Source organism: Dasypus novemcinctus, chromosome 3, assembly GCF_030445035.2.
Source record: "Dasypus novemcinctus isolate mDasNov1 chromosome 3, mDasNov1.1.hap2, whole genome shotgun sequence".
Lineage (NCBI taxonomy): Eukaryota > Metazoa > Chordata > Mammalia > Cingulata > Dasypodidae > Dasypus > Dasypus novemcinctus.
Window position 1 is genome coordinate 178,314,599 of NC_080675.1, and position 26,856 is coordinate 178,341,454.

General features: G+C 40.1%; 1 protein-coding gene across 3 annotated transcripts in view; it reads left to right on the forward strand.

The window, feature by feature from the left end:
* HERC2 (HECT and RLD domain containing E3 ubiquitin protein ligase 2) overlaps positions 1-26,856 on the forward strand; it is a 290,972-nt gene that overhangs the window by 98,694 nt on the left and 165,422 nt on the right. For all 3 annotated transcript variants that reach the window (XM_058294806.1, XM_058294807.2, XM_058294808.1), the window contains exons 5-10: positions 17,018-17,237; positions 20,501-20,601; positions 21,094-21,250; positions 22,778-22,888; positions 23,366-23,537; positions 25,145-25,318. In XM_058294806.1, the coding sequence (XP_058150789.1) occupies positions 17,018-17,237; positions 20,501-20,601; positions 21,094-21,250; positions 22,778-22,888; positions 23,366-23,537; positions 25,145-25,318 (935 nt within the window). The remainder of the gene's footprint in view (positions 1-17,017; positions 17,238-20,500; positions 20,602-21,093; positions 21,251-22,777; positions 22,889-23,365; positions 23,538-25,144; positions 25,319-26,856) is intronic.

The following is a 26,856-nucleotide window of genomic DNA, read 5'->3' on the forward strand; positions in this document are numbered from 1 at the left end:
AAAGGAAAATAAATATCTTGTATAATTTTGACAGGAAGTAGAAGTTAGGTTCCTTCCATGAAAACTGTGAAATAGAGGTGCTCTCTTCCTTGATGATTACATTTCAAAATGATGGCTCTCAGGTCCTTGAGATGAAAAAATTCCTAGTTTGTAAAACTGGCAAGAGTCTTATTTAGCTTTTCAAAAGAATCTGTATATCTCAAAAAGGCAGAGAAAGAATTTATAGTTGTCAGTTTTCTAAAGTAAATGCTCAGAGACAAGCAGGGTGTGGGAGGACGGTGAGAGGGTAGAGTGTGTGTGAGTGGTGGGGGTGGGGTTTTGTTCACATTACCTGGGGGAGGTATGGTATGGCTAGATTTGGATTGAGAGAGGGAGACTGGAAGACTTTCAGAGATTTATTTTATAGGCATACCTAATTTTATTGTGCTTCACAAATTTTTGTGTGTCTTTAACAAATTTGAGTAAGGTTTGTGGCAAAACTGTTGAGCAAATCTATTGGTGCCATTTTTCAGCTGCATGTGCTCACTTTATGTCTCTGTGTCACATTTTTGTAATTCTTACAGTATTTCAAACATTTTCATTATTATTCTATCTGTGATAGTGTTCTGTGATCAGTGATCTTTGATGTTACTATTATAATTGTTTTGAGGCTCCATAGATCATGCCCATATAAGAGGGAGAACTTAATTGATGAATGTTGTGTGTGTTCTCACTGCTCCATTGACTGGCTTTTCTGCCATTTTTCTCTCCTCGTGGGGCCTCCTTTTCCTTGAGACATAACAATATTGAAATTAGGCCATTTGATAACCCTTCAGTGACCTGTAAGTGTTCCTGGGAAAGGAAGAGTCATATAACTCTCATTTTAAATCAAAAGCTAGGAATGAATAAGCTTAGTGATAAAGTTGTAAGAGGAAGATTATTTTCAAAATATTACTGCTCGTTGACTATTCATCTGGTCAACAAGTGCTCTGATGGAGTTGTACAATGAAATGAATGTTGTTTTCATACCTGCTAACACAATATCCATTCTGGAGCCCATGAATTAAGGAGTAATTTCAACGTTTAGCTCTTATTATTGAAGGGATGTTTCATAAGGTTATAGTTGCCATAGATAGTGATTCCTTTGATGGAACTGGGCAAAGTTAATTGAAAACATTCTGGAAAGGATTCATAATTCTAGGTATCATTAAGTACATTTCGTGATTGTTAGAGAAAAAATGGCTCTCACTGGGCCACGGAGACTGACGTGATTGCAGGCAGAAAGTTTATTGGGAAGCTCTCTGAATGGAGGGGCTTTGAGGAGAGACTTCAGCTCACCTCTGTCAGAGGCAGTCATGAATTTATACTGTACTAGGTGGGAGCATGCTTAGTTAGTGGGAATGGGTTGGGGCTTGGGTAAGACCCGAGGGCCTATAGAAATGGCTAGGGGGTGGTGGGTTAGGGGTAGTGAATTCTAGGGATGCGGGAGGGGTTAACGGTGTCATGTGGCTTCTGTGTCTATCTTGTGAGGAAGTGAACTATATCTGAACATGTAGGCTGTGGATGGGGGCCTGTTCTTTTGTCACAGGAATGGAAGTCACTGTTTGTTAACCATTGTAAACCGTGTGATCAGTTAATCATTATAAAACTTGTAAGGGAGAAACCTAACCAGTGATTCATGAGAGGAGGTTAAAATATCAACATGAACAGGAGTTTGGAAGAAGTTGATTTAACTCTCATGAATGACTTTGAGGGGTTCAAGACTTCAGTGGAGGAAGTAACTGCAAATATGGTGGAAATAGCAGGAGAAGTAGATTTAAAAATGGAGTCTGAAGATGTGACTGAATTGTTGCAATCTTATGATAAAATTTTAATGGATAAGGAGTTGTTTCTTGTTGATGAGCAAAGAGAGTTTCTTTTTATTCATATAACGGTCTTTATTTTAATTTTATTTTTTAAGGTTTATTTTTTATTTATTTCTCTTCCCCTCCCCACCCGGTTGTCTACTCTCTTGTGTCCATTTGCTGTGTGTTCTTCTCTGTCCGCTTGCATTCGTGGTGGCACCAGGAATCTGTGTCTCTTTTTGTTGCATCATCTTGCAGCGTCAGCTTTCCATGCCTGCGACGTTACTCCTGGGTGGGCTGCGCTTTTTTTCATGCGGGACACACTCCTTGTGTGTGGGCCTCCCCTATGCGGGGGACACTCCTATGTGGCAATACACTCCTTGTGTGCAGCAGCATTGCGTTTGGGCCACTCACCACACAGGCCAGGAGGCCCTGGGTTCGAACCCTGGGCCTCCTATATGGTAGACGGATGCTCTATCAATTGAGTGACATCCGCTTCCCTAATCTTTATTTTTAAAGAGGTTTTAGATTACAGAAAAGACACATTGAAAGTACAAGGGATTCCCATATACCCCATCCCCTCCTACATTTTCTGCTGTTAACAACATCCACAATAGTGTGGTACATTGGCCACAGTTGATGAATGAATGTTGCATTGCTACTAATCAAGTCTACAGTTCACCTTATGGTTCATACTTTGCACTGGTCAATTTTCTAGGCTCTGACAAAATATATAATGGCCTGCATCTGTCATTGTAATATCATGCAGAACAATTCCAGTACCCTAAAAATGCCCTGTGTTCCACCCATTACTCCCTCCCTCTCTCCTCAGAACCTCTGGTAACCAGTATCTTTTTTAAATTTTTTAAATTAAAAAATATTTTTTTCTCTTTATTTTTTTAATGTTACATTAAAAAAAATATGAGGTCCCCATATAGCCCCACCCCCCTCACCCCACTCCTCTGCCCTTAACAACAACCTCCTCCATCATCATGAGACATTCATTGCACTTGGTGAGTACATCTCTGAGCACCGCTGCAACCCATGGTCAATTGGTCCACACCATAGCCCACACTCTCCCACAGTATCTTTATGTCAGTGTTACGTGTTCTTCCATTACCACAGTAACAGTAAGTTTCCTTTGGTCCATGGTTGCATTTCCCCCCCTTATGTTTACTCATTCCTCAGCCTTTAGGCTCTTGAGATATTGATGCCTGCTCTGTTTTATATTGAGAGGGCACATGTTTTATAGGCAGATGGAAGGAATGGTTTGCTTGTAGTAGTCGACACTGTCTGTTTCTTGGGGTGGATGTTGTGCATCGTCATCTTTTTGTTTGTGGACCTGGGCAAGTCCCATGAACTGGCAAGTAGGTGTTGCTCACAATCTGCTGAGATTCAGGGTGCAACAGCATATGAACAGACAGAAGATTGAAGTCTCTGGGACATACAGTTAATGGGTATAGTGCCAATTACAGGTTCAAATAAAAGGGGTATGTAGCAGTTTGATATAATTGATGAATTCCAAAAAGAAATATTGAATTATGTTTGTAATCTGATCCGTGCCTGGGCATGATTGAGTTATCATTAGGGTGTGGAGTCCCCACCCAGTCCCACCCCTTGGTGGGTGGAGACTCACAGATAAAAGGCGTGGCAAAGGACAGAGTTGGAGCTTTTGATGTGGGGATTTCTGATGTTAGAGTTTGATGCTGAAAACCCAGGAAGTTAGCACCCAGAGGAAAGAGAAATCACCACCAGGAAGGAAGGAACCTTGAACCCAGAGAAAAGCAAGCCCCAGTAATGTAGAAACCCAGGAAGCCTGAACCCTCTCAGATGTCGGGAGCCATCTTGCTCTAAAATAGACTTTGGTGAGGGAAGTGACTTATGCTTTATGGCCTGATATCTGTAAGCTCCTGTCCCAAATAAATACCCTTTATGAAAACTAAGTATTTTGCATCAGTACCCCTTTGGTAGAAGGTCATGTGTAGGGAAATTATAAATGAGTCTAACTGTTATATTGGGGAAATAAGTTGTCATTTATTCCAAGGAAAGGCCCACTGATGGGGTGCTGATTTCAAAGGGTTGTGTGCCTTGCCTATAGTGCCCGAATGTCTCTAAAAACCTCAGGAGCACCTCTCTTTCAGTCTTTGTTTACTGTGGAAATTAGTGAGATCTGCCTGAGACATGCATAAGCGTAACCTCTGGAATGACCACCTGACTCACTTTGAAATCTCTTAAGGGGTAGAGGGTTGTGAGCCAATGTCCATATGGGCAAAATCTATGGTAAGGTGGAAGGGTGTAGTTGTACAGAGGATGGGCATGACAGTGATATGGTGATGCTGTTGGGTTGGGTGGTGCTGGCCTGTGAGGTGGGTAGGGTGTGGGGGGCTTTGCACTGTCCATGGAACTGGGGGGAGGGTCGAGGGAGGGAGCACATGAATTTGGGATTTTCAGGTATGTGGTTGAAACTACAATGTTGGGAATGGTTTTTCGGCCACTACAGCAGGGGAGGGTTACTGGTTTAGGGTGTTGGATGTAGGGGGCATGCAGAATAGGGCGCACCTGGGGCAGGCTTGCAGGGAGTTAGGTGAGTGTTCATCCTGTCATAGTGCATTGAATCAGTGGTGTGAGACCTGCATGATGAGTGGGAAGGGGTGGACTCCCATCCTGGGGAGTCCTGCTATGTTCTCATATAGAGGGATGGGAGTCTTTTGAGAGCATAAGCAATGCCTAATAGGGGAGGACAGGCCAGTATGTCAAGCCCTCAATGTTTTTGCAAGTAACTATGAGTCTTGTTCTTTAAGGAGTCAAGCTTGGTGGTTGCCATGGGTTCTGAGGGGAAGTGGAGGGAGGAATAGAATAGATGGAACAGGGGGCATTTTTGGGGTGTTGGAATTGTTCTACATGATCTTGCAATGATGGATACAGACTATTTTAAATTTAGTCAAAATTTATAAAAGTGTATGGCCCAAAGTGTAAACCATAATGTAAATCATTGACCATGGTTAGTAGCAATGCTACAGTATTTGTATATCAATTGTAACAATTGTACCATCCACAGTGTAGAATATTAATAGTGGAAAGAGGAAAAGGGAGAGGGAGGATGGGGAGAGAGGATGTTGGTATATGGGAATCTCCTATATTCTGTACATAACTTTTCTGTAACTTAAAACTTCTTTGAAGATAAAATTAAAAGAAAAAACACTGGGGGAATAAATGGAAGAAAATGTCACTGTACAGATAAGACAACAAATCTTATAGTGATGAAAGACATAATGCCAAAGTTTACTTTTTTAAATTATTTATTATTTTTTTATTATTTCAAATTCTTTTGGAGACTCAGGTGATTGGGCTCCTGTCTACTGTATGGGAGGCCCTGGGTTCAATTCCTGGGGCCTCCTGGTGAAGGCAAGCTGACCCGCACCGCCACGGAGAGCTGATGGCCTGTGCTACTGTGGACAGCTGATGGCAGACAGTGAGCGCAAACAAATAACGGGGGCGGGGAGGGGGGTGCATAAATAAATGAGGTAAAATTAATCTTTAAAAAAAAGAAGCAGAAGACGTTCCCATTTTAAAAAATTCTTTTTTTTATATTTTGTCATTTTAAAAACTATCATTGTTATTTCATTTTCTTATTAATTTTATTATGTTATTTTGTTGGCTTCATTTTTTAAAATTCCCTCCCCCCTTGTGGCTTTTTGTGTGTTATGCGTTCTTCTGTGTCTGTCTGTATTTATTTTTATTTCCTCTCCCTGCTTGCAGCTTGCTTGCTGTCTGCTCGCTGTGTCCATTTGCTGTACGCTTTTTTTTTTTTTTTTTGCTTGTCTCCCTTTTTTGTTGCATCACCTTGCTGAGTCAGCTCTTCGTGGTTCTTGCAGGCGAGGTGGCACTCCATCGTTCTGCCCCTGATACTTGAATCTGTAGTTAGTACTAGAGTTGATAGGTTTATGTCCAAGAGACTTAAATCTTTGGGCTTTTCCTGTGCGAGTCAGGCCCTGAATCTCAGCAGAGTTGCACCACCTGCTCTGCAGTTCATTGGACTCACCCAGGACAACTAACAAGGAAGTGATGATGGGTAATGACCATCTCAAGGAGCAGAGAGAGTCTATAACTGCAAGCAAAATAGTCCCATCCACCTGGCCCATGGGATCTAAGCCCCCTCTCATTTACCATCCCAGAAGCCTCAGGATCAGGGAATGCATGCTGGACTAGAATAGAGTTACTGTTTTTCTACTATAGACTTGTGATTCTAGCAATGGAAGAAATTTTACCACTGATGTGAAGGCAGTGGCCACCAAAGATTCTGAGGGGAGGGAAAAAGGAGAAATTGGTGTAATATGGGGGCATTTTTGGGACTTTGGAATTGTCCTGAATGATGTTGAAATGATAAAGGCCATTGTATATCTTTTTTTTTTTAAATAACAAAATAAGAAAAGTATTTTTATTTATTTTTGTTCTTCTATTTTTAGTGTTCTTTGTTTTCATATTTAAAAAAGTTTTATTTTATTTTTTATTTTTTGAAGATACTTAGCTTACATAAATGTTACGTAAATTATACATTAAAAATGTCGGAGATTTCCCATATGCCCCCCTCCCTCCCCCTCCCACACTTTCCCATATTAACAACATCCTTCATTAGTCTGGTACATTTGTTAAAATTGATCAACGTGTATTACAGCATATATATCTTGTCATAACTTAGAAAATTGTTCACGAGAGAGTTTATAATGTAAACTGTAATCCAGTGGCAATGCTCCAGTATGTATTCATCAATTTGTAACAAATGTTTAGAAATGTGTACAATGTGTACAAATGTATATTAAAGTCTCCCACTATGATCATAGAGTCATCTTTTTCTCCCCTTTGTTTTGCTAGTGTTTACTGCAGTTATTTTGGGGCACCCTGGTTAGGTACATAACTATTTCTGATTATTTTGTCTTCTTAATAGATTATGCCTTTTATTAATGTATAGTGTCCTTCTTTGTCTCTTAGAACGGTTTTCCATTTAAAGTCTATTTTGTCTGATATTAGTATAACTTGCTGCCCTTTACTGGTTATTGTTTGTGTGTAAAGTTGTTTTCCAACCTTTCACTTGCAGCCTCCTTGTGTCCCTGGGTCTAAGTCGAGTTTCTTGTAGACAGCATGTAGATGGGTCATATTTCCTGATCCATTCTGCCAATCTTTTTTTTTTTGATTGGATAGTTTAATCTCTTAACTGTCAGTGTTATTACTGTCAAGGCAGTACTCACTTTAGTGATTTTTTTTCTTTAGGCTTATAAATTTGTAGCAGTTTGATATTATTGATGAATTCCAAAAGGAAATATTGGATTATGCTTGTAAACTGATCTTTTCCTCTGGGTGTATTAGATTATATTGGATTCAGAGGTTTACTTGATTTATCAGGTAAACTCTTGTGCCAGTAAGGCGTTGAATCCCCACCCCTTGGTGGATGGGGACTCACAGATAAAAGACATGGCAAAGGACAGGGTTGGAGGGTTTTGATGTTGGAGTTTGATGCTGAAGCCTTAGACTGGACCCCTGGGAAGAGAGGAACCCTAAGCCTGGAAAGAAGCAAGCCCTAGAAAGAGAGGAACCCAGGAAGCCTGAACCCTCCCAGATGTCGGCAGCCATCTTGCTCCTACACGTGACAGTAAACTTTGGTGAGGGAAGTAAATTATGCTTTATGGCCTGGTATCTGTAAGCTCCTACCCTAAATAAATATCCTTTATAAAAACCAACCAATTTCTGATATTTCGCATCAGCACCACTTTGGCTGACTAATACAAATGTTTTAATTACTCTTGCTAATAATCTTCCTTTCTATGTTCTTCTCCAATTCTCATTCCTGTTTTTTCCCTTTCAACCTGTAGAACTCCCTTTAGTATTTCTTGAAGGGCAGGACTCTTGTTGACAAACTCTCTCAGTTTCTGTTTATCTGTCAATATTTTGAACTTTCCCTCATTTTTGAATGCAGTTTTGTTACATACCTATCTTTAGCAGGTAGTTTTTTTCTTTTAGCACCTTAACTATTTCATACCACTGTCTTCTTGCCTCCATGGTCAGATGAGAAATTATCACTTAATTTTATCGCGCTTCCCTTATATGTGATGGATCTCTTTTCTGTTGTGGCTTTCAGAATCCTGTTTTGTGTGTTTGATAGTCTGATAAGTATGTGTCTTGGGGTAGGCCTGCTAGGCTTTATTCTGTTTAGAGTGTCTTGCACTTCCTGGCCATGTACAACCATGTCCCTAATAAGAGTTGGGAAATTTTCTGCTATTATTTCCTCAAACAGTCCATCTGTCCCCTTTACCTTCTGTTCTCCCTCTGGGATGCCTATAATGTTATGTTTATCTATTTCATGTTTTTATTGAGTTCTCTGAGTCCCTGGTGAAATTTTCCATTGGGAAAAAAAAACTGTTCTATCTGTGTGATTTTAGATACCGTATCTTGAATGTTGGTAATTCTTTCCTTTGCCTGTTCAAATCTGCTGTTATGTGCTTGTAGCATATTTTTAACTTCTTGAATTGTGTCTTTCATCACCATCAGATCTGTTATCTTTTTTATGTATGTTTTGATTTGTTCTATATGTTCCCCTCATGTCTTCCTAATATCCTTTTTCTCTTCATTATCTTCATTAAGTTGATTCAGAATATTTGTTTGAACATCCTTGATCAGTTTTTCTACATCCTTATCTCCTGCTTTTTTAGTTTGTTCATTTGACTGGGCCACGTCTTCTTGTTTCTTAGTATGGCTTGTAGTTTTTTACTGCTGTCTAAGCATTTATCTTAAGCGGCTTAGTCAGTTTGCTTCTCTTTGTATTCTAGGGTTTTATTTTCATTTGTTTTTTTTATTAAGGGTCCTCTGACACTTAGTTTCACCTATTCTATATATTTTTAGTTGCCCATGTTCCACCAACAAAATTTTAGGCCCACAAAAAGGAAAGAAAGAAGAGGAAAAGAAGAATAAAAACAAGGTTGGAGAAGGAAAATAAAAGAGCTGGAAAAAAATCTAGTAATAAGAGTGAAAAACCATACAAAATAAAATGGAACAAAAATAAAAAAGGTAAAAAAAGAAAAAGGAGAAAAATAAAAAGACCAGAAAGATGAGGAAAGGAAAGAAATGACAACCAAACAAGAGAAGGTAGAAAGAAATAAAAGAAAAGGAAGAGGCAAAAATCGAAAGAAAGAAAAGAAATTAAATGAGAAAAGAAACAGAAAACAAACAAAAATCCAACAAAAATCAAAACAAAACACAAGAAACAGGCCTCCCTCTTAGGCCACCAGCAGCCATCTTAGGCTGCCTGTCCTCATCAATCAATCCATCCCATGGCCTTCCTTCTGTCGGTAAGGTACCCGGGTGTAGAGAATAAAACACATACAAATCAACACTGAAAAAAAATCTCAGACTAAGTTCCCCTTGCAAGGCTGCTTGTTCTGCAGCTCCTGAATTGCTGTCCCTGGCTCCCTCCTCTTCAGGCTGGTTGGGTGCCTGACAGTTTGTTAGCTGCATTTCCCTGCTCCCCTCTCTCCTGAGCTGGTTGGGTGCTTGTCAGTTCACTCCTTCACTGCCCCACTTCCTCTCTCTTCTGGGGCTAGTGGGTACATATCAGCCTGCCTCATCAGCTGCCCTCTTCCCTCTCCCAGGAGCCGTTTTGGTGCCAGCCCGTGTCTCTTCTCTTCCCAGGAAATGGCTAAGATCCGGTCTGCCTGCCCTGTTCTTACCAACCCATACCCTGAGCTGGCTGGGTGCCAGCCGGCACTCCTGGTTTCCCCATAGTTCCCCTTCCCTTGAGAGTGCCAGCAGCACACCCATTCGCACCACTGCTTTCCTCTTCCCCTGAGCCCCACACGGGATTGCCCTGCATCTCCTCTGTCCTCAAGGGCTTGCTGGGTACCAGCATACACAACTGGTTGCTCAGTGGGTTTCCTCACTCTTGAAAGCTCCTGAGTGCTGGTCTTCAGCCAGGTCACTTCCCTATGAGCTGGCGGGGTGATGACTTGCGAGCGCTATCTTCCACAGTTTCCTTTTCCTCTGGCTGCCTCCCCCACCTGTCTAACTCCCCTCTCCAATTGTCCCCCCAGTCCTGTGGCTTCCCTTCTGTCAAGCAAGCTGCCTACCCTTCCTGCAGTTTCTGGAGGAGTGCAGCCTGCCAGTCCACCTTGGATCTCCTTGAAAGTGATGGTTTCTTAAAGTGGAATCTGCTCCTGGTGAAGCTGTGAATGTTGTTGAAATGACAAGAAAAGATTTAGAATATTACATGGTTTTATTAAGGCAGCAGCAGGGTTTGAGAGGATTGACTCCTGTTTTGAAAGAAGTTCTTCTGTGTCTAAAGTGCTATCAAACAGCCTCTCAACAGAGAATCCTTTTGTCAAAGAAAGAATTGATTGACATGGCAAACTTCATTGTTGTCTTATTTTAAGAATTTGCTACAACTTCCTCAACCCTATCAATTAGCAGTTATCAACATTGAAACAATATCCTCCACTAGCAAAAAGATTATGACCTGCTGAAGACTCAGATGATGGTTAGCCCTTTTTAGCAATAATGTATTTTTAAATTATGGTATGCACATTGTTTTTTTTAATACATAATACTGTACCCTTAATAAACTACAGTATAGCATAAACATAACTTTTATATGCACTGGGAATCTAAAAAATTCATGTGACTTGCTTTATTGTGATGTACACTTTATTACGATGACCTTATTATCTCTGAGGTATGCCTATCTTTATATAGTATACATCCCAAACCATTGATTTGTCATTACATTTTATGCATTTGTCTTTTAGATCCTGTAGGAAATAAAAGGTGGAGTTACAAAACAAAATTACAGTAGGACTGGCATTTATATTTACCCATGTCATTTCTCTTATCTGAGAGCTTTATTTCTTCATGTAGCTTCAGTCTGTTGTATATTGTCCTTTCCTTTCAACCTGCAGAACTGCCTTTAGCATGTTTTATAGAACCAGTCTAGTGGTAATGTACTTCCTCAGAGCTTTTGTTTATCTGGGCATATCTTAATTTCACTGCCATTTTTGAAAGAGTTTTCCTGGATATTGAATTCCTGGTTGGCTGTGTTTTTTTTGCTTTCAGTTCTTAAATATGTTATCTTACTACCTTCTTGACTCCATGGTTTCTGATCAGAAATTAGGTCTTAATATTATTGATGCTCCCTTAAATGTTGCATGTCACTTCTCTCCTGCGGCTTTTAGAATTTTCTCTTTTTCTTCAGCATTTGACAGTGGTTTATAATGTTCTGTGGTGTGGGTCTTTTGAGTTTTATCCTGTTTGGAGTTAGTTGTCTTGGATGTGTATATTCATATCTTTTATTAAATTTGGGATGCTTTTGGCCATTATTTCTTTGATTATTCTCTCTGCCCCTTTTTCTTTTCCTTCTGGAACTCTGCAAGTGTATATTGGCATGCTCAGTTTTGTCCCCTGGGTCCCTCAAGCTCTGTTCATTTTCTTCATTCTTCTTTCTCCTCAGACTGTAGGATTTCATTTCTCTTATCTTTAGGTTCACTGACTCTTTCACCCTCTTCAATTTGCTGTTTAACTCCTCTAGGGAATTTTTAATTTTTAAATATTCCCATACCCCCTTGATTTTTTTCAGTCTCTATACTTAATCTTAGTGGCTTTCTTCAGATGTGTGGTCTGTTTCCTCCTCATATATGGATTGGGTATTGACTATAGAATCTCTTGTGTTATCTATACTTACCATTGAGTTGTTCAGATTTCCCACTGAAGACTTCCTGTCACTTGCTGGGTGAGTTAAGGCTAAGCTGTGAGAATCAAGAAGAACTTTCTGGGTGACAGGTGGAGATGGGGAACAAGGATGTTTTGTGAGCATGTGTTCAGTTTACCTCTTGTGCTTGGTATAGCACTTCTGTGCCTTACTGGGCCTTATGTCCCTCAGTCCAGACACTTCTCTTTTACCCTTTCCAGAGATGAAGCCTACCATTTTCTGCAGAGGTGGAGCTGTGGTGGGTGGTGATGGGATCTGGGTTTCACTGCTGTTTGAGACAGCCTTTTCCATACCTCCTCTTTTTATCTTCCTTGCCTATTTCATCCTTCCTTTGAAAGACCTGGCAGGGCAAGTTCCTATGTCATTCAGTGATTTTTATGATATAAATTAATTCTCTGATTTTGCTCTGGCATTGATTTTACTTTTCTTGGATTTCCTTGAACTATTTTACTATCTTTTGTAAAATGTTGTTGCCCTTGTCTCCCTCTTTTTCCTTCTTTGTGATTTTATACCTCTTTATACAAAACCCTTTAATTCTCATTTTAGTGGAATTTTTCAAGGAGGGAAAGTAGACATATGTGTTTACTCTGCCCTCATCAAAAAATTTGGTATACCCTCCCCCCACCTTTTCTTAAGGAATTCTATGTGTTTTTTTCTTTACTTTTTTTTTGTTTATTATTTTTATCTCCCCTCTGGTAGCTCTCCCATCTGTTCTCTAGTTGTCTACTTATCTTCTTTAGGAGGTATCAGGAACTGAACCTGGGACCTCCCATGTGGGAGGTGAGTGCCCAACTGCTTGAGCCACTTCTCCTTCCTGCAGGTTGCGTCGTCTGCTGATTACTGTGTCTGCTCATTGTGGCAGTTGTGGTATCTGCTGATTGTCGTGGTTGTGGTGTCTGCTGGTTGCAGTGGTTGTGACATCTGGTTGCAGTGTCTGCTGGTTGTGGCATCTGCTTGTTGTGGTGTCTGCTCACTGCGGTGTCTGCTCATCTTCTCCGGGATCTGAACCTCCTCTGTGGAAGGGGATGCCCAATTGCTCGAGCCACTTCTCTTCCTGATGTACCTCTTTTTAGGTTTTCCTTTTTAACTTGGCTTCCAGGAAGATTGCAAGCATGTTTGAAACTTAATTATACCAGGTAAACCCTATGGTTAATGTATTACTATCTCTTTTTTTGTCTTGATCTTGAGGTTTTTATTTTTATTTTTGTATTAGTCTGCCAAAGGATTGCTGATGCAAAATACCAGAAATTTGTTGGCTTTTATAAAGGGGGTGTATTTGAGGTAAAAACTTACAGTTACAAGGCTGTAATGAGCCCAACTCAAAGTACCTTAAGAGGTACTTTCTCACCAGAGTCAGTTGCCACATGTTGAAGCAAGGTGGCTGCTGATCTCTGGCTGGTCTCTCCCTTCCTCACTGGGCTCACCCTTTCCTCTTGAGCTCTGTGGGTCCAGCCTCTTGAGGCTTTGTGCTTAAGTGGTCCTGCAGTCCTCTTTCTCATGGCATAGGGCTTGTTTCTTTCTGGGCCTCCTGTACCAGTCTTGGCTGTTCTGCTCTCTTCCCCTTCAAGCTGTCAAGTAAATGGTTCCTTTCTCCCTGGGGACTCAGTTGTTTGAGCCTTTTCCTTTGTGTCACATGGCAGGATCAAAAATGACAGAGTGCTCTCTTCCTGTCTCTGTGTGAGTTATATCACACCCTGCAAGGGGACCAGGACTCATCATGCCTTACTGACATAGTCGAACCCCTAGATAAGTCTTACAGGTAATCTAATCAAAGATCCCTCAGATGAATTTTAATGCAATCAAAGGGTATCATGCCCAGAGGAATAGATTAGTTTACGGACATACTCTTTCTCTTTTTGGGATTCATAAAATAATCTCAAACTGTCACATTAAACAATCTTTATATCAATTATGTACATATTTTGTTTGAAACTGCTTCCAATCCTTTGGGTAAATAAATAGGAGTTAGCAAAAACTCAATAAATGAGTGAAATTAATTTTCCCTCTGCAACCTCATTCCTAGTATTCCATTATAACCCTTTCTCATTATCCCTTTTTTGGGAATTTTTTAACGTGCACATTTTGTTTATTTAGTCACCAGCTGCTTCCAGTGTATCTGAGTGTCTTGTTTCCCTGCACTGAATTACCAGTGGACTAGGCAGTCAGGTTTGGGACAATACAAATACAAGTAGAACTTTAAGAGGAATGCGTGGATTTGAAACCAGAAGTCTTGGATTCCTCTAGGTTCTTGGCTATGTTGCATAACAGAATATAAGAATATGCCAGTTTGGTTAGGCTAATTAAAAGAATTTATTGGGAAATGGGGAGAAGAATAGAGTTTGCTGAGAAATAGGAGGTGCTCAAAGGCAGGTATTAGTCAGCCAAAGGGATACTGATGCAGAATACCAGAAATCTGTTGGCTTTTTTTTTTCTTTTTTTTTTAAGATTTATTTATTTAGTCCAAACCCCCTGTCCTCCACTGTTGTTTGTGCTGTCTACTCTCTGTCCATTCGCTGTGTTCTCTCTGTTTCTGCTTGTCTTCTCTTTAGGAGGCACCGGGAACTGAACCTGGGACCTCCAATGTGGGTGAGATGCTCAGTCACTTGAGCCACCTCAGCTCCCTGCTTTGGTGTGTCTCTCAATGTCCTTTCTCTTTGGGTATCCTTGTTGCATTATCTTGTTGCATCAGCTTGCCACATCTGTCCATTGTACCAGCTTGCTGTCTTGCTTGTCTTCTCTAGGAGGCACCGGGGACCACCCCCCACGGACCATGTGGTAGGTGGGGGCTCAATCACTTGAGCCACATCTGCTTCCTTATTGGCTTTTATAAAGGGTATTTATTTGGGTAGAAGCTTCCAGTCACAAAGCCCAAAGAGTCCAACTCAAGGTTACTTCCTTACCAAACTCTGGTTGCCGTGTGTTGAAGAAAGATGGTGGGCCATGTCTGAGGGTTTAGCATTCCTTCTACCTCTTAATGCTCCATGGTCCCAGCTTCTTCTGATCTCAGCTGTAGGCTGGCAAAGGGCTAGTCTCTTTTTCTGGTGGCTCATTTCTTTCCAGGCTCAGCTGTTCTGTTTCCTTCACAAGGTCAGTTGTAGACTATCAGTCTCATCTCTCTTCCTGGGGCCTCTGCTGTGTCTATTGAGCTGTCTCTGTTCCTCTCTGTTTTTCTCTTATGTGTCTACTTCCATGCGAGAGTCGGTTTTATTAGCCCAGGGGACCTGGGACTCAACACTGAGTCGCACTCTAATCATGTGCTTAAATCAAAGCCCTAATGTTAATATAAATTAATCAGACTTCTCAGTTGAATCTAATACAGTCAAAGGGTATCAAGCTTAGAGAAACAGAACAGTTTACAAACATAACCAATATCTCTTTTTGGAATTCATAAATAATATCAAACTGCCACAGGCGCTTTGAGCTTTAGCTTATCTCTGGACCTTGTAGTCAAAGTACAGGGGAGACACATTATTTAAAAGAGGAAAACAGTGATTCATCAGGGAGGGTAAGGCTTTTCTGGAAGAAATTTTTCTTGGGGCACATAGAGACAACTCTGTCTTTTGACAGATTTGTCTCAGTGGAGGTGTTCCTGGGTTTGTAAGAGGTCTTGACTACTCTCGGTGCAACTGGGTTATATGTTTGTCATCTACTTTTCTGTAACTGTTAGCTCTCCCAGCTAGTGGAGATTTTAATAATGCAAGGACTTATTCAAAATTCCTTACTGAATATGTGAGTGTTGTGACTAGATAGTTGTCTCTGCACCATGGTGCCTGTGGGCAGGATGGGGAGGGCTCTGGTCCTATCTTCTCCCTAGGGAGCCAGGAGATGTGTCCCTTCAATGTTTTCTAAGACCTCCTTCCATCCTTCTTTCCTCATGGGAAGTGTGCTCAGAAGAAGGGGAGTTAGTATGGGCATTGCTCTTGTCTCTAGGGATCTGAGGCTGTTGTTAGACAAAACACCTGTATAGTCAGCTTGGTGCATTCAAAGACCAAACTTGAGAAATCAGGATTTCAAAGAGAGAAAGAGTCTTTATTGCGGTGCACATACAAGGAGAATAGAAAATTCTCAGATTTATTCTCGTTTTGGAGACATTTTGGGTTTTTATGAAATTCAGACAAAGGAAGGTGGAAATAGTGGAGATAGTTGGAATGTTGGGGGATATTCACTGAGTTGTTTAATTGGAAGTGTGTAAGTGTAGGCTCTAGAGGCTGGCTTGTGTACGCATCAGGTTACAGGTTACAAACTGGGTCCTAAACTGCTTAATTAACATCTCTTAGGAACTGACAGATTCTAGGGAGGTAATACATAAAGTTGTAAATAGTTTCGTCCACATAACATAATGCTAAACTAGGCAAAGTTTGGCTGGGGGTAATACATAAAGTTGTAAATCACCTAATTAATCTGACTAAGCTAAATAAAGTGGGCTGTCAGGGGGCTGTTAAGGATTGTTAAAATCCATGCATAGTAAGATAAGGGAATACAGACTGGGGCCAGTTAAAAGTTAAAGATTAGCACTTCTAAAACATATTATTAGAATCAAAGAAATAAATTTCAGGTATTTGTGTCTAGCTACTTATACATCAAGACCATGGTTATAGTGAGTGAGTCATTCCATATAATACTAAGAGTAAGAAAAGTCTATATAATAATTCAGTGACTAGTTATTTGTTAAATATCAATACTCAACTTCAAGGCTGTGAGGCTAATGACTGTAGCTGGTCTCAAGACTAGAACAAGGCAGAGATGGAACACTAATGCTAGTCTCTGCTCTGGCCATACCACAGGGAGCTGTGCTGGAATATAGGAGATTGTTGAGAGACAATTTTATTTACAATTCAACAAGAAGGCAGCCTGATGCTTAATTGGGTATTTAATTCAGTACCCTTTGAATTATTTTCATTCATGCATTGTCTCCTAGCTCCTTAAAGAAAAATTTTTAATTATGTAAAATTTCAAACATAACCTAATGTAGAAAGAATAGTATAATGAGTAGTATAGTGAAATAACAAGTCATGGATGCTGGGTGATTTTATTGAAACATTGTTTTTATTTTGAATTTGGTTTCATAACATGACAATGATGAGTTTTTCTCTCTTTAGGAAATACTCTGCTGATAAGTGTTGACTTAATGTTTTTGTCTTAAAAACTTTATATGATATTTATAGAGACAGTATAACGTGGTGGTTAAGAGTAGTCTGACCTGTGGGCCATTCTCTTCTGGGTGACCTTGGCAAGTTACTTAACTACTCTGTTCCTCAGTTTCCTCATCCATACTTCCCAGTGGTGGGTATGAGGATTACCTGAACTAATACATGTATGAAGTATTTAAAACTGTTTTTGGCGCATGTTAAGCATATCAGTGTTTCCTATCATTGTCATTCATTTTTATCAACATTGCAACAAGCCATATCCATGAAATTGAGAGATTTGATGTTTTCTTGTTTCCTAGATGTGAATGAACTGAAGGAATGTCTTTCTGTGTTGGTTAAAGAGCAGCAAGCTCTGGCCATCCAGTCAGCCACAAGCACCCTTTCAGCCATGAGACTCAAGCAAAGGCTGGTTATTTTGGAAAGATACTTCATTGCCTTGAATAGAACTGTTTTTCAGGAGAATGTCAAGGTTAAGTGGAAAAGCAGCAGTATTTCTCTACCTCCTGTGGACAAAAAAAGGTAATAAGATGAAGGAAAAAGAATCCTGATGCCAGCTAAATTCACAGTTGAACCCTGTGTAATTCACATGAGTTCTAATGTTTGTAGGGTCTGCTTGTTTAAGGTACTTTGAGGCACAGCATATATTAGGAAAGATTTTCAATGTAGTCCCTTCTTTTCCCCTTGTGAAATACTGTCCTTTATCTTTGATTTGCATTTTGTAATCCAGAGAATCACTTTCATTTTGTCCTTTTCTGTCAGTAATTGTAGAAGTCAGCTTGTCCAGATTTTAAAATGGGATTTGATCATTTTTTTTATATATATGTAATTACATATATATATGTAATTATTTTGGATAGGAAATAGATCATTATATTTAATACCTAACTAGTTTATTTTTCATTTTTCTTCATAGCATGATTTTCTTATTCTTTTTAAAAATTTAATTTAATTTTTTAATTATCTTTTTTTAAAGTTAATAGATCACATAAAACTTTACATTAAAAAACATAAGAGGTTCCCATATACCCCCACCCTCTACCCCCATCTTTTTTTTAATTGTATTTTTTTTGAAGATACATAGATCACAAAAAATGTTACATTAAAAAAATATAAGAGGTTGCCATATACCCCCCTACCCCACTTCTCCCACATCAACAACCTCTTTCATCACTGTGGCACATTCATTGCATTTGGTGAATACATTTTGGAGCACTGCTGCACCGCATGGATTATAGTTTACATTATCGTTTACACTCTCCCCCAGTTCATTCAATGGGTTATGGCAGGATATATAATGTCCAGCATCTTTTCCTGCAATATCATTCAGGACAACTCCCAAGTCCCTAAAATGCCCCCCGTCACATCTCTTTTTCCCTCTCCCTGCCCTCAGCAGCTACTGTGGCCACTTTCTCCACGTCAATGCTACAATTTCTTCCATTACTAGTCACAATAGTTCTATAGTAGAATACCAGTAAGTCCACTCTAATCCATATTTTATTCCTCCATCCTGTGGACCATGGGATGGTGAATTCTTTTCTTACAAATGTTGCTTTCAGGCATAAGATTTAAAAATTTTTATTAAAATTTAATAATTTTGGTAACATATGCAACACAGAATTTTCCATTATAACCTCTTTCATTTGTTCAATTTAGTGACATTAATTATATTCACAATATCGTGCTACCATCATCCCCGTCCTTTACCGAAACTTTTATATCACCCCAAACAGAAACTCTACCCTTTAAGCAGTAACTCCCCATTCTCCCTACTCCCCTTCCCCCAATAATATTTTTAATGTATTGGTATACATGAGCAGATTTTCTCTGAGGTATTAACTAACAGCCAGTGGTATGCATCTAGCTTGTGTAAAATTGTTTTTTCCCAAAATGTAGCTGTCTTCCAAACTTTTGTCCTCAGAAGGCTATATGAATTATCAAATGGAACTCATATTTTATGTGGTTAGGAGATTTGATTATAATGGTAATTTTTACTCCCCATAAAGCACATAGAAAGTAGAGGAGGCAAAAAGAAGCAGAAGGAAAAAAACCTAATCCTCTTGTCACCCAGAAATGAGGAATGTTAAACGTAGCATATTTCCTTGTTTTTTTTTTTCAGTTTTTAAGTCTAGTTGAAATCACATTACATGCCATATTTTTGAGTAGTACTTTTAAAAACAAATTAAACCAAAGTGACAGATGAAGAGTTCTCCCTGTTTGGTAATAGATGGTGGCACTGTTCAGTCTTTCCTTTTTGACTGGGGAATGAATGGCCATCTGTAACAGTCATTAATTATAGAGGGGATGCTGCATATGTAGGTGGTAGATTTTAAGATTCTTTAAGCAGTCTTGTGTGTTTATGAAATCAAATTGAATTCCTCAAGATGCAGAAGTGGCTGAGAGCTCAACTGAATTTTCTTTTTTTTTAAAGATTTATTTATTTATTTAATTTCCCCCCCCTCCCCTGGTTGTCTGTTCTCTGTGTCTATTTGCTGCGTCTTGTTTCTTTGTCCGCTTCTGTTGTCGTCAGCGGCACAGGAAGTGTGGGCGGCGCCATTCCTGGGCAGGCTGCACCTTCTTTCGCGCTGGGCGACTCTCCTTACGGGGAACACCCCTTGAGCGTGGGGCTCCCCTACGCGGGGGACACCCCTGCATGGCAGGGCACTCCTTGCGCGCATCAGCACTGCGCATGGCCAGCTCCACACGGGTCAGGGAGGCCCGGGGTTTGAACCGCGGACCTCCCATGTGGTAGACGGATGCCCTAACCACTGGGCCAAGTCCGTTTCCCTCAACTGAATTTTCTATGTGCTTTTTCCTTTGTGGTGAAATGAGTGGATTAATTAATTGAAAATCTCCTCCATTAAATGGAGGAAATTCCTAAAAAGTCTTTTAAACTTTTAATTTTGAGATAATTGTAGATTCAGATGTAGTTGTAAGAAGTAGTAGAAAGAGTCTTATGCTTACCCTGCAACAGTTTTCTCTGTGGCACTCTGTCCAGGGCAGTCCTCCTGCCACTTGAAAAAACCTTCGGTTTTAAAGACGGTATGTCCTGTTTTACAGCTATTTCCTGTATTGTACGTATTTCTCATTCAAAGGTGAAATTTAAACTCCTTCTTCCTGTTTCCCAGGTTCTCTGTCTCTTCCTTCCACTTGTATGGCTTTTGAAAACATGTGAAATGAAACCATGTCTTTCTAAAGTAACAAATATAAGTAGTAAAAACTTAAAAACACATATGAGAATGGTAAATAGCACTTTGTGAGATTAGTAACTTCAGCAGGGTGGGGATGGAAGGGAATAGGACAAGTACATAGGCCTTTAAACCCTCTGTCATATTGATCTAAAAGAAGAAAGCAAATATGGCCAAATGTTCAGAATTGACAGCATGGGGGTGGGGTGGGGTGGGGGATTGACTGTTTGTTGTGTTATTCTCTACATGCTTTTCATCTTCCTTACCTGCCTGTTTTTTCCTACATGGTATTTATAGTGATCCTCCCCTTACCCCACCCCCCAATTTATGTATTATCCTTATTGTCTGCCCCCCCAACCAGAGTGTCAGCTCCCTGAGGCTCTTTCATAATCATTTTTCAAGTCATCTAAGATTCTTTATAAATTTCTTCTTTCTTTTTTTGTAAAGGTAAAGTTTTTTTCTTTACAAAATAAAAATAAAAAATGAAAAAAATCACATAAGATTAAAAACCCTTGATTTGTTTTGGTATAAATCCTACCCTATCATTTGTCTTACAAACTGAAAGTTATCATAGTCCCCCATGTTTGTTGTCCACAGTTCCCGACCTACAGGCAAAGGGGTTGAAGGACTTGCAAGAGTTGGATCCCGAGCAGCTCTTTCTTTTGCCTTTGCATTCTTACGCAGGGCCTGGCGTTCAGGTAATGTGTGTTGTTTAACAATTCCCTGGCATGTAGTTCCATTTCATAACCTACCAGGAGATGGTTTTTTCCTTAGTTCTGCCATCATATGCCCTTGGGCCAATCTCATAAACCCCTTGGGCCTCATTTTTCTCATATATGAAATGAGAGTGTTCAGAGTCTTTTTGGTTTTTCAGCTCTGTGCTTTTTAAAACCAAAAAAACGTATGTGCACACACATCCCTGAGTAAAGAGGATAGTGGGAGTGCCTGTGTTCCTGATGCATTTTCTAGAAGAACAAGAAGTTAGAACTGTAAGTTATAGAATTGACTCTGAGGCAATTACATTAAGGTGTAGTCTTTGAGCCTTGGAGCATATCATTGAAGGAAAGCAAGGGATTATGCTTATGGGAGGGAGACTTCTCAAGCTGAGATACAGGTGGTCCCTTTGGAGGAGGGAGCTGTGCTGGTCAGTGTGACCTGAGGGCGTACCTCTGACCCGTGTGTGTGCCCAGGTGAGGACGCAGACCTCTGCAGTGAGCTGTTGCAGGAGTCCCTGGATGCCCTCCGAGCTCTTCCTGAGGCTTCTCTCTTTGATGAGAGCACAGTGTCCTCTGTGTGGCTGGAGGTGGTGGAAAGAGCAACCAGATTCCTCAGGTCTGTCGTGACGGGGTAAGTGCTCACTTTTTGTATCCTAGTCCATGACCAGCTACACGTTTCAAAGTCTTTTCTCAGCTTCTTCTTTAGAGCTATGAAACTTAATAGGTTGTTTTCTTGTGTGTGTCTCCAGTATTGTGATTTTGGGTCCTGGTTTTCAGCTTTCTGAATTATTTAAGGTATTCTGGTTTGACCCAGGAAGCAGTCATGTTGAATAGGATAGAAAAATTAAAGCCAGTTTTTATAATTTATTTTTTTCTCTCCTTTTTTTGAGGTACTGGAGGCTGGGGATTGAACCTGGGATCTTGTATGTTTGAAGTTGGCCCTCAATCACTGAGCCACTTTGGCTCTCTTGTGTTGTTTTTTTCTCTTGTTTTGCTTGTGGTTTGTTTTTTTTTAGGGGGTACTGGGAACTGAATCTGGGACTTCCCCTGTTGGAAGTATTTTAAAATGCTTGAGCCATATCTGCTCCCCTCATGTATTTTTTGATTTGGTAATCTGTCATTTAAAAAGCAATCATGAATTGTGTGTCTGTCAGGGAAAATGAGAATGCACCATTATGCATGCTTAATGGTACTATATCTATAGTTTCAATAGAAAACATTGGAGTAAATAACTCATTTCACTTAAGATCAAAATGCTGAAACATAAATCTACCCTTTAAGTATGTTTTTAACAATTCGTGAATCATTTCTCTCTAAGGAAAAAACCTAAAGTCTGGTCTTGGATGCAATGCATTTTTCTTGTATCTTTTAAATTAAGCTTTTACTCAGTCTAAAAATCAACACCATAAACATCGAAGAAAAATGAGTTCCAGTCACATTCCACCTTGGGAGGTCATGACTCTGTCTCCTTTCAATGAGTAGGGATGCCTGCACATTCTGTTCCACTGCCATATGAGGACGTGTGGGGAGTGATACTTAATCCATCAGTTAAAGAGTTTTGAGGCTGGGGACTCTGAAAAATTAGGCCTGGAATTAATTTTAAAATATTCACCTGTAATCATAGTGTCATGAGGTCACCCCGCATCCCTTCGGTTAAGAAAACTTGTTTACTGGTAATGAAGAAGTTAAAAAAAATATTTTTAAAATCAGAGGTAAAAATAAGCATGGATGTTTTGCCTATAGAGTTTCAGGGACTTACAGAAATTGGTTCTTCTCCAGTTCTACAGGAGAATGTTGATACTCTGAAAACCTTACTCTTCATTGAAACTGGAAAAAAAATTAAAACATTCTTTTAGCCATGTGTTGAATAAAGATATAAATTACTTTTTGCTTCAGAAACTTGGAATATGTCTTCTAGTGTAATTATGTTACTGAGTGTGAATTAATACTTTTAATAACATATCTTTACACGTTAATTATATATTTTAAAATATCTGAATAAATTTGAGTAGGAAGTCTCAGAACTTAATTCTAAATATTAAAAATATTAACTATTTCATGGGAGAGAATATAACTAATTTAATATTTTAGTATTATTTTAAGCATTCCCCCCCTCTCTGATGTTCCTTTCTTCCTGTGTCCCCTGCTGTTATTTCAGAGATGTTCACGGAGCACCTGGCACCAAAGGACCGGGAAGCATCCCCTTGCAGGACCAGCACTTAGCCCTGGCCATCTTGTTAGAGCTGGCTGTGCAGAGGGGCACACTGAGGTAAGGGGGCTTGGGTGGCAGCACTTCGGGGGAATGACTCTGCAGCCAGAAACCTGTTGATTCATTAGTAGTTTGTGATTTTAGCAAGCATGTGGTATTTTGAAATCAAAGAGCCATTTCACAGGGCTCTTTCTTTCAAATCCAGGTACAATTAGGTTTTCTTCACTTCTCTTTTTATGCGTAATTTCCTAGTGTTTTAAGAACTGTTTCTTTTTTTCTTGTTGCTTTCCTAAAATGATTATTTTATTTCATTAATTTAAGGTACTATAAATTACCTGGAGAAAGCGTTATTTGTTGAAATCTTCGTGCCAATTCAGTGATTTTATTGCCAACAGTTTTTTCCATGACATTATTTTAGTTTCCATTCAAATTCAGAGTATTCAGTTCTCTTTAGCTGCTTGCTTTTATTTTTGATGGACTATGGCAAAAAAGTGTTCATATATTTTTACTAGAGAATAAATATCTTTTCTCTTTTAGCCAAATGCTATCTGCCATCATGTTGTTGCTGCAACTGTGGGACAGTGGGACACGGGAGACGGACAACGAGCGCTCAGCACAGGGAACCAGTGCCCCCCTCCTTCCACTGCTGCAGAGGTTTCAGAGCATCGTCTGCTGTAAAGACACGCCTCATTCAGATGGTGACACACATGTGGGTGCCATCATTTAACTTGGGCATTCTTCATTTTTGTCATTTTCAAATAGACTGATAAATCAGACTAGAATGCATCCCTGAAAGGGGCCTGTGTCTTGGGGAGAGTGTGTACTTGGTGATCACAGCATTGGGTCATATGCGACCAGTGTGGCAGATCATGGTGACAGTTATAGTTGGTATGGTAGAATGTCACATAAGGAGATTAGTATTGTTTAATGCAGCTAAGAGGTAGCCTGAGCCAGCTCTGCTCTTAGACTGGGGTGCTCTGTGTCTTTTGTTTTTGAATTGTATGTGGTAAGTAGGAGGAATTTATATCTTGGCACATATCAGCTTGTAGTTTTGGGGAGACCTGTCCACTGCTGTGTTGTTTGTCCAGTGATCATTTTGCTTTGTGAGAGCAATTGAGTCCTTCCTCTCTGTGGGTTTAACATGTGTGTTTCAGCAGCTACTCATATTGTATATTTGCTGTGATAAGGAATGAGTTTTAGATGTGATAGAGAATGTGAAAAAGACTGGCTCCCTTCCATAAAGGACTTAGTAAAGAAATGAAGATGACAATATTTAGAGCAGAAGATGAAGAGCAAGTAGTTCCTCATTGATGCTTGGAACAGATAACCCTTCCTGAGAGGTGGTGCTCTGAGTTGAGAGAAGGGTAAGTAGTGGAGAGTCAGGTTGGTTTGGCATTAAGTCATGTGCCTGGTTCAAAGGTACGATCTAACATAAAATGTCACTTTGTCCACATGAACAACAAACAATGCCTCTAGGGAGTAGGTTTCCACTCTTTTATTTATTTTGAGAATATGCCTAGAGAGCTAGGTAAGTCTACAGTATCATTCCCACTTCATCCCTATCCCCATTATGATTTTGTTGAGAAGATGTCAGATTGGACCGCTTCTTCATCAGCAGCACAGAATCAAGTCTGAAATACACTTTTTAATAAATATTACAAAAGAACATTGTAGGTTGTAGTTCACTTTGTTGACCTTTCTGTGTGTGGGCTGGCTATTGGATAGGTATCTCCTAAGCTGTTGTATTTAATCCTCGTCACAGCTACTGCTGCCAGTGCTACCCTAACCTATAGGACAGCTTCTCTTTAGAACATGTGCAATCTTGCAAGACATTTCTGGCTAGGTTTAACCTTAATTTTATTTGACACTTAATTTTCAAATAAAACTAGTTTTTTTCCAGAAAGCACCATTTAAATTCAGATAAAGAATGGTTCTTTTAGTTTTTAAAGTTGGGTTGAGCTGCTGTGTGTGTCACCACAAAGCTTGTTCTGCGTTGCTCAGAGGACCCTCTGTGGTGCATGGCCTGGAGGATGGTACTTGCTGTATTAGAAATCTGTTTGTAGGCTCCTCATGGGATTGAACTTGTGTGTTTTGGTATAATAAATGTATGGCTATGTAGTCAACACTATATACAATTATAAGCTTATAAATATGTAGATATATAGTATAAATGTATACTCAACTTTTGCCATTTGATAGCTGAAAAATATTGCATATCTGTAAGTACCAAAATATAAAGAAAGGTTGGGGGTTGCTTGTGTTACTTTTATTTTTTACCCACATTTTTGAAGATGTTTGTTTACATTTCTTATCCAGCTCTTATCTGGCCCTCTGAGCCCCAATGAGAGTTTCCTGAGGTACCTTACTCTACCACAAGACAATGAGCTAGCCATCGATTTACGACAGACTGCGGTTGTTGTCATGGCCCATTTAGATCGCCTGGCCGCTCCCTGCATGCCTCCTTTGTGTAGCTCTCCAACGTCTCATAAGGTACCCACTGTCACAGTGTTCTTTGTGTGTTTTATCATGAGTAATACCAGAAATTCTCATTCTGTGCTTGGGTACTTACCTTTCTGTGATATTGGGGTGGGAGCTGGTTGATTGCTTTTAAAAATATGTTCAGTTTATGGTATACTTTATACACTGTAAGTATATGCGTGACCTCAGGATTGTCTTTAGCATTGACATGGTGCTTTCCTAGGCTCAGCGTCTATTGTTACACGGGCCTGAAAGGTGCAGGGAAGGCATTAGTGCGATTCTGGATAGTTCCTGGGAAGTCCTGTGGCTGTCCCTTAGGGATTTTGGAGGCAGTAGTGGTATGCTCACCATGCACTGTGTCCCTTCCTGAATGCTTCTAGATAACCTCCTAACAGCCTCAGGAAGCAGTTCCTTACCTTGTGCTATAGGTGAGCAAGCTAAACCAACCTGTCCCATTTTCCAGTTTCAGGAGATGTGTTCCCAGAAAGAGGTCACCTTTATCTATACAACCGCATGCCAGCCTGCCTTCTGCACTAGAAACTCTGTTACAAACTAGTTATGGTAACAAGGACAACCACCTACTAGTGGTAGGAGCATCAATTTCTGCAGTGCAGGTGCAGCACACTGACGACCTCACACACGCTGTCTTATTTGATTGTCATAGCAATTACGCCATGGTATAGATGAGAAAACTACAGTTTAGAATGATAGTTAACTTAGCCACAGCTACACAGAGAGCAATCCTGGTTTTTTTTTTTTTTAAAGATTTATTTATTTATTTAATTCCCCCCCTCCCCTGGTTGTCTGTTCTTGGTGTCTATTTGCTGCGTCTTGTTTCTTTGTCCGCTTCTGTTGTCGTCAGCGGCACGGGAAGTGTGGGCGGCGCCATTCCTGGGCAGGCTGCTCTTTCTTTTCACGCTGGGCGGCTTTCCTCACGGGCGCACTCCTTGCGCGTGGGGCTCCCCCACGCGGGGGACACCCTTGCGTGGCACGGCACTCCGTGCGCGCATCAGCACTGCGCATGGCCAGCTCCACACGGGTCAAGGAGGTCCGGGGTTTGAACCGCGGACCTCCCATATGGTAGACGGACGCCCTAACCACTGGGCCAAAGTCCGTTTCCCCAATCCTGGTTTTGAATCCAGGTTTTTCTAACTTTTTATTTTTAGTATGAGGAGTGTTTCTTCTTTCATTCTTTTAGTCATTTATTTTTCACATAAGTAATACATTCACATTTTTGCAAAGACACGTTCTCCCCATTAACGTTCATCTACCCAGTTTCCCCACCTGCTCTTCCTTGCTTTAATAGTCCCTTATGTATCCTTTTTAATGTTTTCCTGAACAAAAGTTTATTCTTATTTACCCTTCTTTCTTACATTAGAAGTAGCATATTACAAAATACCTTTGTAGCTTGTTTTTTTTCACTTAATATATACTGGAGATCTTTATCAGTAAAGGGAGTGTCTTTTTTTTTTTAAAGCTGCTTTGAATTCCTTGTGTGGATGTATCATAATTTTTTTTTAATAGGTACTGGGTATTGAACCCAGGACTCT